At 36.9% G+C, this 15000-nt stretch overlaps 1 protein-coding gene and 1 pseudogene across 1 annotated transcript in view; one reads left to right on the top strand and one right to left on the bottom strand.

The window, feature by feature from the left end:
• Positions 1 to 15000, top strand: part of LOC138039232 (AP-3 complex subunit beta-2-like) — a 59405-nt gene that overhangs the window by 20701 nt on the left and 23704 nt on the right. Inside the window, exons 9-17 of the mRNA XM_068885438.1 lie at positions 1 to 26; positions 3379 to 3476; positions 4798 to 4852; positions 5348 to 5419; positions 9713 to 9775; positions 10555 to 10687; positions 11391 to 11443; positions 11607 to 11663; positions 13222 to 13332. The exon at positions 1 to 26 is cut by the window's left edge and continues 142 nt beyond it. Of these exons, the coding sequence (XP_068741539.1) occupies positions 1 to 26; positions 3379 to 3476; positions 4798 to 4852; positions 5348 to 5419; positions 9713 to 9775; positions 10555 to 10687; positions 11391 to 11443; positions 11607 to 11663; positions 13222 to 13332 (668 nt within the window). The remainder of the gene's footprint in view (positions 27 to 3378; positions 3477 to 4797; positions 4853 to 5347; positions 5420 to 9712; positions 9776 to 10554; positions 10688 to 11390; positions 11444 to 11606; positions 11664 to 13221; positions 13333 to 15000) is intronic.
• Positions 3900 to 4670, bottom strand: LOC138038826 (uncharacterized; annotated as a pseudogene).

Genomic DNA, 15000 nt, shown 5'->3' with positions numbered 1-15000 from the left:
CACTTCTTCAAAGCAGAAATGCTGCGGTAAGATTTTTTTTTTATTCATTTAATCTTTTTTGTCTTCTTTAGTTTCTTAAGTAAACTGATGTATAAATTAAAACCTTGAAATGTAAGGTTTTTTTCCCCCATGGAAAGTCAAGGAGCTTGCTTAAGCCCATTCAGAAATTGAACACAATGCCACAATACAGTACATGTAAAATTATTATAAGTTTGATTGTTGAGTAAATGAAATGTTACTAATTATTATTAGAGACTTGCCACCATCTGATTGCATTCAATCCGCTGCAAACTATTTACATGACACTGCTTAAAGGGAAAGTGTGGTCTAGAAAAAGTTTCTCTTTAGTAAATTACTAAAACTTTTCCCTAGGAATTTGGAAATAATTGCTGATTTGTCCAGTCCCTGTCAAAATGTGACAAGAGCTCTTTGAAGTTGCCTCTCTCATGACTTGGAGAGCACCATCTTGGATATGACGTGTTATGATGTAGCAATAGTCAACAAACATGTTCGAACTTTAATACCAAGTTCTTCATTCCCCCATCACTTTCCCAATGTTGTGTGACCTTTCTGCTCCAAGAAATTCGAATGTAAGAAGAACTGTAATGTAAATGGTCTCGTGGTTCAATAGGTAGTAAGCCAAGTAGACCATAAATCTGACAGAAACTCAAGTCACTAAATACTGGTAGATCCTCTGATCAATCAAACTAGGCGGCAAAAATCAGTCAGAGCAAATGTAAACAAGACAATAATCTTGAACATGCAACATAGAAATATTCCACTTGCGTACCGTCTTCTCTTTTTCACTTTCTTACTTCTGCGATAGCCGTCTTTGATGCTTCAGCAAACACATTTTTTTGCTTTCACACGGGGAAGTTCTCAGAATGAGCCAACGAAACCTTCAGATGTTGCTCACTACACATAACAAGGCTTTTTCACAGCAACTATTGTGTTTTGATCTGCTCAAGTACACTTTCGCGGTGGATGAAACTAGACACATTTCTAGAATTGAAAACACAATGTAAAAATTTTAAAAACCTGAAGTTTCCACCCGAAACTGAAAATTTAAAGAAAAGTTGGGCAGTGAAAATAAAGCGTGGATGGATTCCTAAAACCTGACTGCTATAATTGTCTGTTCGGATCTGTCATTTTACCAAGGAGGACTTCAAGCGGGATCTTCAGGTACCGGTATATGAATATTGGTCTTGGTGGCATTCACTTGAGCCTGAAATCCCAGTCAACTACCGGTAGTCCAAAACATCATTATGTTGGAGAGAGAAAACTGAATCAAGCCATATATAGACAACTATCACTGTTATGTGCTTTTCCAGGCAGTAAAATAAACTCAACTTGAAATTTAGTTAAATTATTTTTGTTAGCTCTATAGAAACTACTGATTAGAAACGATTTACTCTCATCATTCGATGGAAATATACTGTATACCAGTAAATCGATTGTTTGTTTTGAAGTTGTAACAGGGGTCTCGTAGAAAGCCACGGTAGACAGATTAAAATTGGTTTCTGGGTGCTTATTTCTCAGCAATGAGCGCGGGATAGCACTGCAAACTTCATTTTGCTTTGTAAAACTCCTGCATATAACTCACATATAATATCCTGTTTAACAACCACAAGGTAAATCTGTTCTGATGGTGGAGGCAATATCAGATTCTATACAATTTACCCTATGGATTATTGAAGATTCAAGTCTACAAAATATCGCTCTCCTCACCTGTGTTTTCCTTGTTTACTAGTCCTATGGAGAAATCCTTGACTATTCCTATGTCATACATAGCCTCGTTGGCATACACAAAAACAAAGATGGCGGATTTCAATTTAATATTGCGTATTTTTGAAGCGTTACGGTTGGCTACATTTGTATTTAAACACATCAAGCCCAAATGAGTGGTCAAGTATGCTAATACAAGTGAAGAACTTTCGATTCAGAGAAACTTTTTTAGGCCGTACTTTCCCTTTAAGGACATTCGTGCTAATTGTTTGAGCGTAACGTTACTGCACAGGTAACGCGACTGTAATGTGTCACACATTACTTCGAGCATTAGTGAAGTTGAGGTTTTAAAACCTTTGCAAAAACCGTGGACGAAAAGTTTTGCACATTGTTGGATCAGAGAAGATCATGATCAGTCAAAATTGATTTTAAAATATTTATGAAAGTCAAGTAGACTACTTCACAACTAATATTTGCATTGTTTTATCAGTCGTGCACGGTAGTCTACTTGACTTTCATAAAATATTAATATTTTTTTCAGGCATTAGTGAAAATGACATGGCGACAAAAACGCCGAGAAAAAAATCCAGGCTGGCAAAACAATGTTACATTTATTTCTGAATCATCATGAAACGTTAAAGAGAAGTGAGCGGGAGGGTGGAAAAGCTCTGGAAAAGGTAGCTGATCAAGTAGTGGCTGAAAACTCAAGGACGAACCATTGCATAAATTTGATGGGGCGGTTTTTTGAAAATGTTACCCTATGAACTTAAGTTCAAAATGAATGCATGTTCTTTTCCTTTATTCTCATGAAAATAGAGCAGAATTGTGTTTTCATCCTCGTCCGCTTGAATAGTGCGGACCTGCGTGGAAACAACCAGCGATTAAATTTCACAAAAACCGCACTCCAGAAGATGAGCATGACGGCAATGGAGGGATATTATACAAAACACCAATCAAATGAAGATGGCACCTGCTTAAAACTTTGTTGCTATGCTCTAGAGAAATTTTAAATTTCAGTAAAAACCTTTCATCCCTTCGCCGATCGATCCTCTCTTGGGTTCCAGTCCTTCCCCGACAGGTCATGCAAAAACGTGACAAACTAAATTTTGCAAGAGCTTTGCAAAATCACATTAGTAAAATATTGGAAATACAGCGCACTTTGATATGGCTGGACGAAGTCCATTACTCATTGCTTTTTAAGATTCCAGATAAGTTATTTTTCACTGCCTGTCTTGTTTATCCTATTGACGTTCCATTCTTGAGCTCCATAAGGGTATATTAATATTTTTATTTAAAGATCCACTAAAACGCCATTCGAATTACAATGACTACGACTCCATTGCAGATTAATGAAATATTCTACTCTGTCCACTGGATAAAATCTATGCATTTCTACTACCCCTTGAAACCTACCAAAATATGGGCAGAAGACTCTATGCACAAAGGCAATACTTAGCAGGCCAGGGAGTGACAAGAAAGACCTATTGCACAACCTTTTTATTTACTTGACACAGGAAACGAGAAATTTAACTTGTATAATCTGTGTTGGCTATGGCAACCCAATAATAATAGTAGTTATACGACACTGTAATAATAATAATAATAATAATAATAATAATAATAATAATAATAATTTATAGTTTTATTTTGCAGGTTGTGATGGCAGTAGCAAGGCTTTATCACCACTTGGCACCAACAAATGAGATCGGCATAGTTGCACGCTCCCTGGTTAGACTTCTTAGAAGCCACAGGTGGGATCATCCAGAAAAAGTATTAAACAATTCACGTTGATAACATGGCTCACACAAAACCATGAGATTTTATTTAGCAGTAAAATTAATTAAGGCTAGTGGGTGCACCTTGGACCTTGTTAGCAACAAATCCTGGAATGTACTGCGCTGGTAATGCAGTGTTAATTTTTCCGCAAACAGTTGTTGGTGCAGGTTATAAGAAGGTGTGGGTAATGTGATAATTTTTAAATCTTCCGGTATAGTTTTAAAATCGTAGGTAGGGAAAAAATATAAAAGTCATTAATAAAATTCAAAGACAGGCAAAAATTAACGATAAAAACCGACGTTTCTGTGTCTTCATGACGCCGTTGTCAAGGAGAAATAAAAATTACAAAGTTTGCGGCGAGGTGTAACAAGAAATTAGCATACAGTGTTTGAAGCTAATTATATAAATACTTTTGCGCGAATTGAATCGCTTTGCACGTTCAGAGTGGGTTTTAGGTCTCTGATGAAAAGCATTTCATTCACCAAACAATCGAACTTATTTCTACACTTTTTCAGAATGCTAAAACGCCTCAGTAGGTCTTTTGGGACTTCGCCGTGCTATTCGTGGTAGTGTTTATATACTGAAGATGCCTTTTGTTTATGTCCATCCACACGTGTGTGTAAGTGTCCTCGCGTATAGCCCACATAACCCGCATCACACAGGTCACATTGAAAACGATAAACGACGCGTTGTTGGTTGACGATCTGTGGCTTGGTTTCGCGTACTTTAAGATCTTGGTCAATTTTGCTGCTAACGAAGACTGGCTGGACTGTTGTCTGCACCTTTATGCTGAGATTCTTGAGCTCTTTCTTAACATAATTTGCTGATTCCTGGTCTTTAAATGGTATAACCACACGAACAATGGCTCTTGGTTGTTTTGGCGTCTGTGAGGGCTGCTTATCAACGATTCTAGATTGTAAGAAGGTGTTAATGGTGGAATTTACCAAGCGTTCCGGGTATTTAAGGTGTGCGAAAACTTTCTGTAGGCGATCACACTCTGGATGCTAATTTCCTGTTACACCTCGCCGCAAACTTTGAGCATTCTGGTGGAAAGCAAAATCTGCCATGCAAATTTCCATGAAAGTTTCCCCATAACAGAAATTTACATTGATCTCACAATGCAGAATCTCCCGAAGATGGAAAAACACAACTTCAAACAATCTCTTCATAAATTTTGAGCAAGAGCCAAAACTAACTTTTGAAAGTTAGTTTCATATGCCTGTAACAAAAGTTGAGAATGAACCCAGTAGTAATTTTGGCCTTTAGTCTCTTCCTCACATTGTTTTGTCTTTGCAGGGAGGTGCAAACAGTCGTTCTGAGTAACATGGCCACAATGTCAGCCTCTGAAAAGGTTAACAAATTTGTTGTTTTTCACAATAATTTGATACCCACCTAATTAATGAGAAGATGGATATAAGACTAGAGATTATTATTTTGAGCATACATTTGCTTCCCCTTGGTAAATCATTGTGACTTGAATAGTACTGGTAAATGGAAGGATATCATTTCCTTCCTCAATTTACAGTGCAATGCGCTACCAATAAAGGAGGTAGTTCATGCATAAGTTGCACATCATTACTCTGTCATACCAATGGTCTTGCAACTTTGCCTACTGTTACAATCAGTTAATTCCTGGACATAATCTTTGTACAGTCTTGAGTTACATGTATGTTTGAAAAAATGAGTGAAAAATTATTAGGGGTCAATTATTGGATGATCCTTGCTTAATTAGACAATAATATAATTTTACTGTTATTTATTATCACACAAGTCACTTTTCAGCATGGCAAAGCAAATTAAGTAGCTTTCATTAAAATGAGGTTTTGCATTCATACATGTATTGCAGGGAATGTTTGAACCCTATCTCAAAGGCTTCTTTGTTCACTCAAGTGATCCAACTCATATATGTTTGTTGAAGGTATGGTATATACATGACTTCAATGTTGGCCTGCCACTAATTATAGTTTGTGTGATGTCTTACATGTAATAATAGCAATTTCTACTAAAACATTAGTAACTTCATTGTGATAAAAATAAGCATCAAGAAGTCACAACGTTTCAGCCTTGTTTTCTTTAGAACTTTCCTTTCGTGGTAGTGCACTGTAAGTGCACTACACACTACAGTGTATGTCACCGGGTTTTAAGGGTGTAAGAGTGTCCGTGGTGCCAGTGAACTTTTGTATCAGAAAGCTGACAGATGCTTAGAGTGCATGCATAAACTTGTGGTTAAAAAGAAGTTGTAAGCTTGAAAATGATCAACATGTCAGCCTCAAAGCCAATGTTTCTCTATTTCCTTTGATTTTCTTCAATCTTTCTGGGTTTAGTATTTTGCTAGTAACCACATTTCTTCTCAGGGGGCTATTTACCCAAGACATCTACCATGGCACTATAATGATATACAGTACCAAAACAATATCGTGTACTAAAATATTAGAGCTACATATTATGCAAAGACAACTTGAATCCCCTGGAAGGCTGTGTTACTATACTAAGTTAAACACACACATGCAATTTGCACCTATTTATCTTTTGTTGCTATTATAATAATTATTATTTGTCTCATTTTTGTATGCCCCTTTGTTATCTTCTTTAGCATTAATTTTGTCAATTGCTCGTGAAATTCTTACCGATTTTAACATTTTAACTATTTGTAATATATTCATGCTAATCTTGTGTTTTTATCCACACTTGAAAGTGACTTAAGAGGTCGAAACATTGTGACTTCTTATCACTTATTTTAATCTATTTCTAAGAAACTTCTCATAAATAACTTCATAGCCAATTTAAATTACACTTATTATGTGCATGTACATACATTGTGTCTAGACAATGGTATTGTTTAATAGCGGATGAAGAGTTCATTATTTTTGAACAGTCACCTGTTGATTGCTTCAGGAGAAGCATGAAACTCTGAGTATTGACGGTTTTGTACATTAAATGAGATGCTTCCGTGAAGCATACACTGGGTTGCCTGTGGTACGTGTTACAGAAAATCAGAAGGCACTGAATTGTGTGGTATTGAACGACAGCATTCCAGTCTCTGAAGAATAACAAATAAAAGAGAAGCGAGAAACATTGGCTTCTGCGCTGACATGTTGATAATTTTCAAGTTCCCTCACAACTTCTTTTCACCACAAGTTTAAGCGTGCCCTCTGAGCATCTGACAGCTTTGTAATACCAAAGTTCACTGAAGTTAAGCCCTGTCCAGCGGGGTTAGTGTTTGGATGGGAGACCAAAACAATATACCCCTCATTAAACAGAAGCATCGGACCGAAAATACTATTAACGCTAACAAATGCGAACTCAGCAAGGTACAGATTTTGTTAGCTTCCTTTATGCAAAACAAGAACATCATTCTAAAAGCTTATTCTACGCAAAACGTAGGTTCTGGAGGTAATTTTGAGAGTGGAAATCAAGGTTACGCGGCAGACGGCAAATACAAACTCGCGATTTAATTCAGTTTACACACCAGAAAGACGCTAACCTCATTTTGACAAGAAAATGCTTTGCTATTGCCATAAAAACTGTCCAGTTAAGCTCGCATATCATAAAACATGATGAGTTCATAAAGGCCACCTTTTCCAGCAAACAATTTTTTGAAACAAACAACATATTTGCTATTAGAGGCAAAAACCCCTTCTATTTCATTACGTGCGTGAAGAGAAGAAACTCAATCGTGTCAAATATGCACAATAATTATTGCAACAAACTAAATTTCAGGATCAAACCGTTTCCATGAAGAACCTTTTCCTTGAATAATGAAGCACAAAATACACAGCAAGCTTTCTTTCAAATAATTCTTGGCTGTCACATTTCCAATTATTGTTTGCAAAGTTGATCACAGATCCACGTAAGGTGTTCGATTTGTTCAATCGTTCTCTGTCTTTGTTGAACCCTGAAGTTAACAGAGAATATTCCATTTGGTTTCAGTGTTCTACATAACAGCACACTTGGTTAAATATTATTTTAGAAATACAGCTCACTTTGATTTCAGCTTGACGGGCGATAGATTGTTGTCGAAGTCCATTACTCGTCGCTTTTGAGATTCCAGGTGTTGGTTTTTCACCGCCTGCCTAGTTTATCCAATTGTGACCTTTCACGCAAAAAGGGGGCTTATGGATTTCATAGTGAACCGTGAAATAAATTTCACGGTCACGGCCCGTGAATTTAATATTTCACGGCGTGTTCACTATTGCTCCAATTCTTTTCACTGTGCTCAGTGAAAAAGTTCACGGCGTGAAATTGAAGACCGTGAAAATAATGAAGTCATGTTGTTGACTCACTCATGTTCACGCCGTGAAATTATGTTGCTACGCCATCCAGAATAACAGGAAAATTTCATGGTCTGTTTTTGGAATTAAAATTGCGGTAAACAAGGAAAAACAATATTTTGCTTCGGAAATCGAATAATCATTATGGTATTTTTATCTTCTCTTGTGTGAAAAGTTTTAAGTTTGTATGGGGCGCCGTTTTGTTAATTTCGGCGAAATCGAAGTTGGTACGATTATTTTGCTTTGTTGATGGCACGACGATCTATAATTTGGATGAAAATGTTTCATGACGATACTGACACGAATTACGCTAGCGAGCAAAACAGTTTATTTATTACAGTTTCTCCAATAGCATAAACAATCAAATACACTGAAAAAAATCAGTGTAGGAGGAGAGGGAAGCATCCAAAAGCGCACTTGACACCATACGAGGGATTCTCCTCAATTCTGCATAGTCAACGTTTGGTCAAAAATACGCAATGAAATTGACATCCCCCGATCAGGGTCTGCGGCCAAAAATGCTGTCACGTAGGTTAAAAAAGGGATTTATCCGCTGAGATTTTGCAAACTGAACAGTCCTTTTTGGGGAATAATGTTGTTCGATTTTCTCGTAAAAATTTACGCGCTGCTCGCTGCCTCGGATTCTAGGAAAAATTACTCGTACTATGTTTGGATTTAAGTGTATTTTGAGCAGTTAGTCGCCCCCTTTGGCGCACTTAAATAAAAACATACTATTAAGCGAGTTGCTGTGATTTTCCAAGTTGCCCCAAAGATTAATGCTCATAATTCATTTATGCTTGGTGATCTCGGAAACAGGTTTGGATCACTGCTCGTCCTTGCCGGTAAATGCTCAGCACTCACATGCTCGCAAAATCCAGTCGCCGCCGAGCATGTTGTTTCTTCACTTGAGTCACATGCAAGTCAACTTTACAGTAGACAAAAATTAATGATCATCAAAGGGTTCACGTCAATGTTTCTTTGACACTCGAAATCTGCCAGAAATCCAAACCCAACGTATTGATAACGAAATTAAATAATTTTGAGGAAGACTTTTTTTTCCACGGCGTGAATTTTTTCACTGCCCAGCGTGAACTAGTTCACGGTGGTATGATAAATTTTCACGCCGAGTTCACGCTATTTTAAAGGAATTTCACGGTATTTCAGCTTGCTTTATATAATTTCACGGTTGTCTGCTGTGAAATCGGCATGATCGTGAAATTTTCATAAGCCCCCTTTTCGCGTGAAGGGTCACATATTTTGTTTAAGGATCTACTAAAATGCCATTCGCGTTTCATGACTTTCAACGCCATTAGGCTAAGTTAATTATTCTCCTGTGTCCACCAGAGAATTATACGCATTTCCACTACCCTCTCGATCCCAAGAAAATACGCGCAGAAGGCTCTATGCACAAAGACACCACTTACCAGGGGAGTGACAGGCAAGACTTTTACCGACACGGAAAAAACAAATTAAAAATATAAAACAAACAAATCTCACCCACTTTCCTAATGGGATTGCCATACTGGCAACCCAGTAATAATCATCTGCTAAACCATAGCTGATGAAGAGTTCATTCTACACTGTACTACTACGTCATAACAATAATATTAGGGAGTGTAAGCAAGGACAGCAATACAATATGTACAATACAATAACCTTTATTTAACACAGTCAATGTTCTTAGCTAATTAGCTAGTCTACAGACATGCCACAAAAAATAAGCAAATAAATAAAGAAATAAAATAATGACAATGTCAACAAAAACATCACTTCAAAATATAACCTGGCACTATTGCAAGTATTCTGTGATTATTCTGTCGTGTCCACGTTGTACAACCCATGGGTACTCCTTATTATTTTGTCTCTTTTACAACCCTGTTAATACATTAATGAAGGAATGGATGATATTCACCACTTTCTTGATTGTCTCTTTTCATCAGCTTGAAATTATGACAAACATTGCAGGGGAGACCACCATTGGGACAATACTCAGAGAATTTCAGGTAAAAGTGTCTGAAGTTCGTAATGGTAAAAAATTCAATTTTATCTTTGACCACGCACCGGTGGCTCTGTTGGTTGAGCATCAGGCTGTCATGCAGAAGGTCACGGGTTCGAACCCTGGCCGGATCAACACTCAGGATCTTAAAATAACTGAGGAAAAAGGGCTGCCTTTGTAATTTGATCTGCAAATGGTTAGACTTTCAAGTCAAAGCGTAGGCCCTGTCTCACAAATGTCTGGTATGTAAGCTCCCTGTGGAACGTTAAAGAACCCACACTATTCGAGAAGAGTAGGAGATGAAGTCCCTGATGTTGTGGTGGTCCTGTTCTCTCCAGTGGAAATGGCTGGCTTGGGGGTGATGTCTCTAAAAAGGGCGTGTGGTGTATGAGGCCACTTAAGAAACAAAGAAAAAGGGACTTTGCCAAGTGCTGGAATCTGTAGATGTAGATCTTGATCATTTTGAATGCAATAAATTCAACCCTTGCTTGTGCACCTTTATAATAGTAACTATGGCACTTCTTTAACCAGATTTAAAAAGCCCATTCATTTTATAACCATTATAATTCTAATGAAAAATCGTGTGGAGAGATCATTTTGATCAGTCTTTCTGGAATGAGAGTGCAAAAATTCCTAAGCTTAGTTCAAGATATTAAGATTGAACATTTTAAACAGTAATCATTACTTGGAGGCTCTGGGGAATAAAAATTAACAAGGAGAAGCAATTGTAGTGAAATTCAAATGTTTATTGTTGAGCCTTGGTAAATTTTTAAAATGTTTTTTTAGAGCTATATTTCCAGTTCTGACAAGCAGTTTGTGGCTTCCACTATTCAAGCTATTGGGCGCTGTGCCTCCAATATTTCAGAGGTGACGGACACCTGTCTGGCAGGCTTGGTCAGACTTCTGTCTAATAGAGATGGTAAGAAATGTATCATAACGTATTATGTATTGTCTGTGACATTGTATGTGGGTAAAGCATAGACAGGCAACCTCAGTTCGCTTACCGGTAGTTGAAGAGCCGTGAAGATACACCTGTACACCCCCAGCTCAAATGCACAAACACAAACACCGGAAGGTGCATGTCCAAAGTACCCTAGGGCTACATGTGTCCTGTCTAGTCTTCCTCTCAATCTAGGCACAGTTCACACCACTCATCAGTGGAGCAAAGAAAGAGGGCAGTTAAGGAGAGAGAATGCTAAAACGTTTTAATCAAATTAAGGCAAATAATAAAAAAATCAAGATGTGTTTTTTGCATTAGGGGAAAACCAGATTGTCCTTCCTCTGGTAAGAGTATAGATCCACTCATCATGCCAAGCCTAGTTAAACTAACCTGGGGCACATTAGTCAAAGACATTTGCTCTCACCATTTTGCCAACCCTAATTATTATTTCAGAATCTGGGTTTTAAAACTTTCATTGATCCTTTTCTCCTTTAATAATGCAACAATGCATTGCAGAAGTTATCTTCCGTTTTGGGGAACTGCTTAAAATGTATTAATTTTAATGTGAAGACAAACTTGATGATACCTTAATTAAAGTTTATACTTGCATTGTTATTTTTGTTTAAGAGAAGGATGTGATTGTAATGGTTCCTCCCGCTTTGCTTCATTTTCTTATCAACAGAGGTAGTTGTTGCAGAGAGTGTTGTAGTCATAAAAAAACTCCTGCAGCTTAAGGTAAGGTTATCCATCTTGAATATTACAATGGTTGAATATTAATTTTTGTAAGCTATTATATTACTATTAAATCACAGAGCACCAGCAGTTGATCAACCTTTGCGTACATGTAGGTATATACTGTACAGTCATGTAACTACCAGTGGCCATTTTATCTTTGCAGCCAAAGGGGAATTCAGAGATAATCATGCATATGGCGAAGTTAGTGGATTCAATTATGGTCAGTACAGTATAAGTCATCAACTTGTGACAGCTGTGATGAAATAATTTTACGTGTATCTGCTGCGAGAATCTTCCCTGTAAATTAAGTAAGAGCCCTGCTGAGTTATGATAGTTCACCCTCTTACCAATGGTGGATATGGTGAATGCAGCCATCACTGTTTTAAATATCTCAAAGGAGAAGGAAAAACATTATTTGCTTATTATGCTAGGTTTGAAGATAATTATGCATTGAGTATTGATGGTTTAATTGAATGTCCTTGGACACTATTAAAGAGCTGATCAATTTAACCTAGCAAGAAACAATACACAGACACATTGACTTGTTTTAATACAATGTAAATTATTATTAGTTGTCTTTTAATCAACTGATGATCAAGACGCTACTGAATTTGCATATGTTGCTCGTGCCTACGCTTGTGTTGTATGTGCAAGTCAGGCTTAAGTGTGTACAATTGTATGCCAAAATTTAGGAAGTTTTGAATTTTACTTTAATTTGCCTGAATTTGTGCAATCCCATACAACCAGCAATTTCATCAGGCAACATAAGGTCCATCTTTTCATTTTGATTTTGATTTTTTAAAATGTTAAAGAATAATATTATTGAGAAAAGAGCAGCCAAAATTTAGAAGGAAAGAACCATACTTTCTTTTTTCTAAGAAGAGCACAACCTGGTGAAAATAAGCTTTTTATTTATCACAAAAAACAAGTTGATGTAAAAATTGAATGAGGAACCTAAAAACATTGAAATAATTAAAATATCAATTGAGTTTAAAAGGGCTGAAAAAACAAATAAGTGCGCGCTGGAGACCTGTCTAAATAAATAACTTAATGCTTGAGAGCTGTCTAAACAAAGGTTTAGACAGCTCTCAAGTGTCAAGTTATCAAGTTCAAGTTCAATTATTTTCAAAAATTACTGTAACAGATAAATTTTACAATGAACACTACATGCGTATAGCAATGCTAATCAAGGCGTGCAGTGAAATCGTGTACATGGCACTAAACTTACTAGAAACAATATAAGACAAAATAAAAGGTCACAATACACATTGCATTACACAATAGACAGACTGAAGAAATGTCATTGTATAATTATGACTGCTTAACAATATTATTAAAATAATTGAATGGAAAAAAAATTTATATGTACTGGGGTATATATATTATAACTAATAATTATAATAAATAAATAAAGAAAGAAATAGATCAAACCAATTATAGGGTGAGATAGTAATGATTATTCAGTTTTGTTATCAATGAGTAGGCATCAACACAAGCCTCCTCAACTCCAAGTACTTTAATTAATTTAATTATTAATTAAGCAGAAATTTCCTAATTCGTTTTTTGAATGGCCTTTTTGTAAGCACGCACCAGTCAGGATGAAGAGAGTTCCAAAAATCTTATTCCAAAGTTTACAAAAGACTTCAACTGTAAACTCAGTCGCAATTTGCTATTAGTCAGTTTTTTTAAGCTCAATCAATATTTTAATTATTTCGTTGATTTTAGGTTCCTCGTTCAAATTTCAGTTCTGAGTTTCTGGGTATCATTTTTCTTGTCAGGTGCCAATGGCCAGAGCAAGTATTCTGTGGTTACTGGGAGAATACTGTGAAAGAGTTCCCAAGGTAGCACCAGATGTCCTTAGAAAAATGGCCAAATCATTTGGATCAGAGGTTGGTACAACTTTGATGAATTGTAACAAATCATATTGTACATGTACCCATCTTCTACTGTATATTTAGCAATTATTGAATGAGGCGGAGTAGGATATGAAGAATTCTGCAGGTCAAGGAGGGTGTTATCCACCAAGGCCAAAGGCCGAGGTGGATAACATCCTCTGAGATCTGCAGAATTCTTCATATTCTACGAAAGCCGAATTCAATAATTGCTTTATTATTCATTCAAATATTTTCAAACTCTTGAAGGAGAAAATGAGCTCTATTTTTAACAATTTCGCACCCTCCAACAATTATAACACAATCTCTTCCCCAGCTTTTTTCGGTCAACGGTTCAATAATTTGCAGTGGGCTGCACTTTTGACGTCATTGATTCAATATGACAAAGTTTCTTTCCAAATTTGGTGAACAGCAGCTGGTTATGGTGAATTATGCGTGTGGTTTTAACCAATCGGAAACGGGGAAATATTTTGAGTGAGTAATAATAACTTCTTACTAACCGAGCACGAGGGCCGTACCTGGGAATATTGGCCCGAGGTTGTGGCAGTACAGACCGAGCGCAGCGAGGTCCGTACAAAAACGACCTCGGGCTAATACTCCCCAGTACGGCTCGAGCTAGCTCGGTTAGTAAGTAGTTTATTATATGGCTTTTTAATTGCCTTTTGCTTTGTTTTTGCAAGCCCGTAATCGGCCCGTGGGCATAACGGGAGAATAATGCCCTACAATTCAGTCACAATTAGCCAATCAGAGTGCGCGTTATATCGGCTACAAACACAAGCCATATAATAATATCTATTATCAAACTACGCCATAACTACACTGTATCAGTGTTCGACCTTAGCGGTAGTCCACTAGCCCAGTGATAGTAAAAAATGGGTTTGGGCTAGTAATATTTTAGAACGACTAGACACTGGGCACCTCGTGGTAGAGCAGGTTTCGGAAAAGCAAAGAACAAAAATCAGTTTTATTTGATCGTGACAGATAAAAATAAATAAAAAGAAACTTATCTCGCATTTTGGGATAGATAACTCCATTTGTGGCCTGTCTGTGAACACAAAAGGACTGGTAGGAAGACTGAACAGTGGTGGGACCCAGTAATTCATGGCCAGGCCGCCATCTTGTAATGTATTGATCACAGTCTCTGATTTTGATTGGGCCATTGATCGGTATGAAGAGTAAGGACTTTTTTTTTCAATAAATGCATTACTCCTAAGAAGAAAGGAAGTCAAGGAAGATGAAGCACAACCAAGCAATGCAAAACAGAAAAATCCTGGCTATAATGCCACTAGAGCAGTTGCCAGATAGCTTAACTCAGGGGAAAGGCTGAGGAGACCACAAACTTCCAAAACTTGTACACAGACTAAAAGGATTTACAAGTCTTTCTTTTGCTTTGCATTAAGTTGTAATGATATTAAGTATTGAACTCTTTATCATTCAATTACAAAATGATGTCACAATGAATACAGCCTTTTAATGAATATGTAACCAGTGGTTTGTACCAGTCCTAATCATGTGACTAAAGGACAGGCTTAAGATCCAGACACTTCTTTCATTTGCATTTTTTGTAGATTCATATTTTTCGTTGATTATCAATAATAAACAAAAGGTGTTGTTGATTCTTGGAGCAAAATTAATAGCCTTCAGGCAGATTTGTCTCTATTGAGG

The sequence above is a fragment of the Montipora capricornis genome, chromosome 2 (assembly GCF_036669925.1).
Source record: "Montipora capricornis isolate CH-2021 chromosome 2, ASM3666992v2, whole genome shotgun sequence".
NCBI classification, from domain to species: domain Eukaryota; kingdom Metazoa; phylum Cnidaria; class Anthozoa; order Scleractinia; family Acroporidae; genus Montipora; species Montipora capricornis.
The sequence above is the reverse complement of the archived record's forward strand: the minus strand, read 5'-3'. Positions and strand labels throughout refer to the sequence as shown.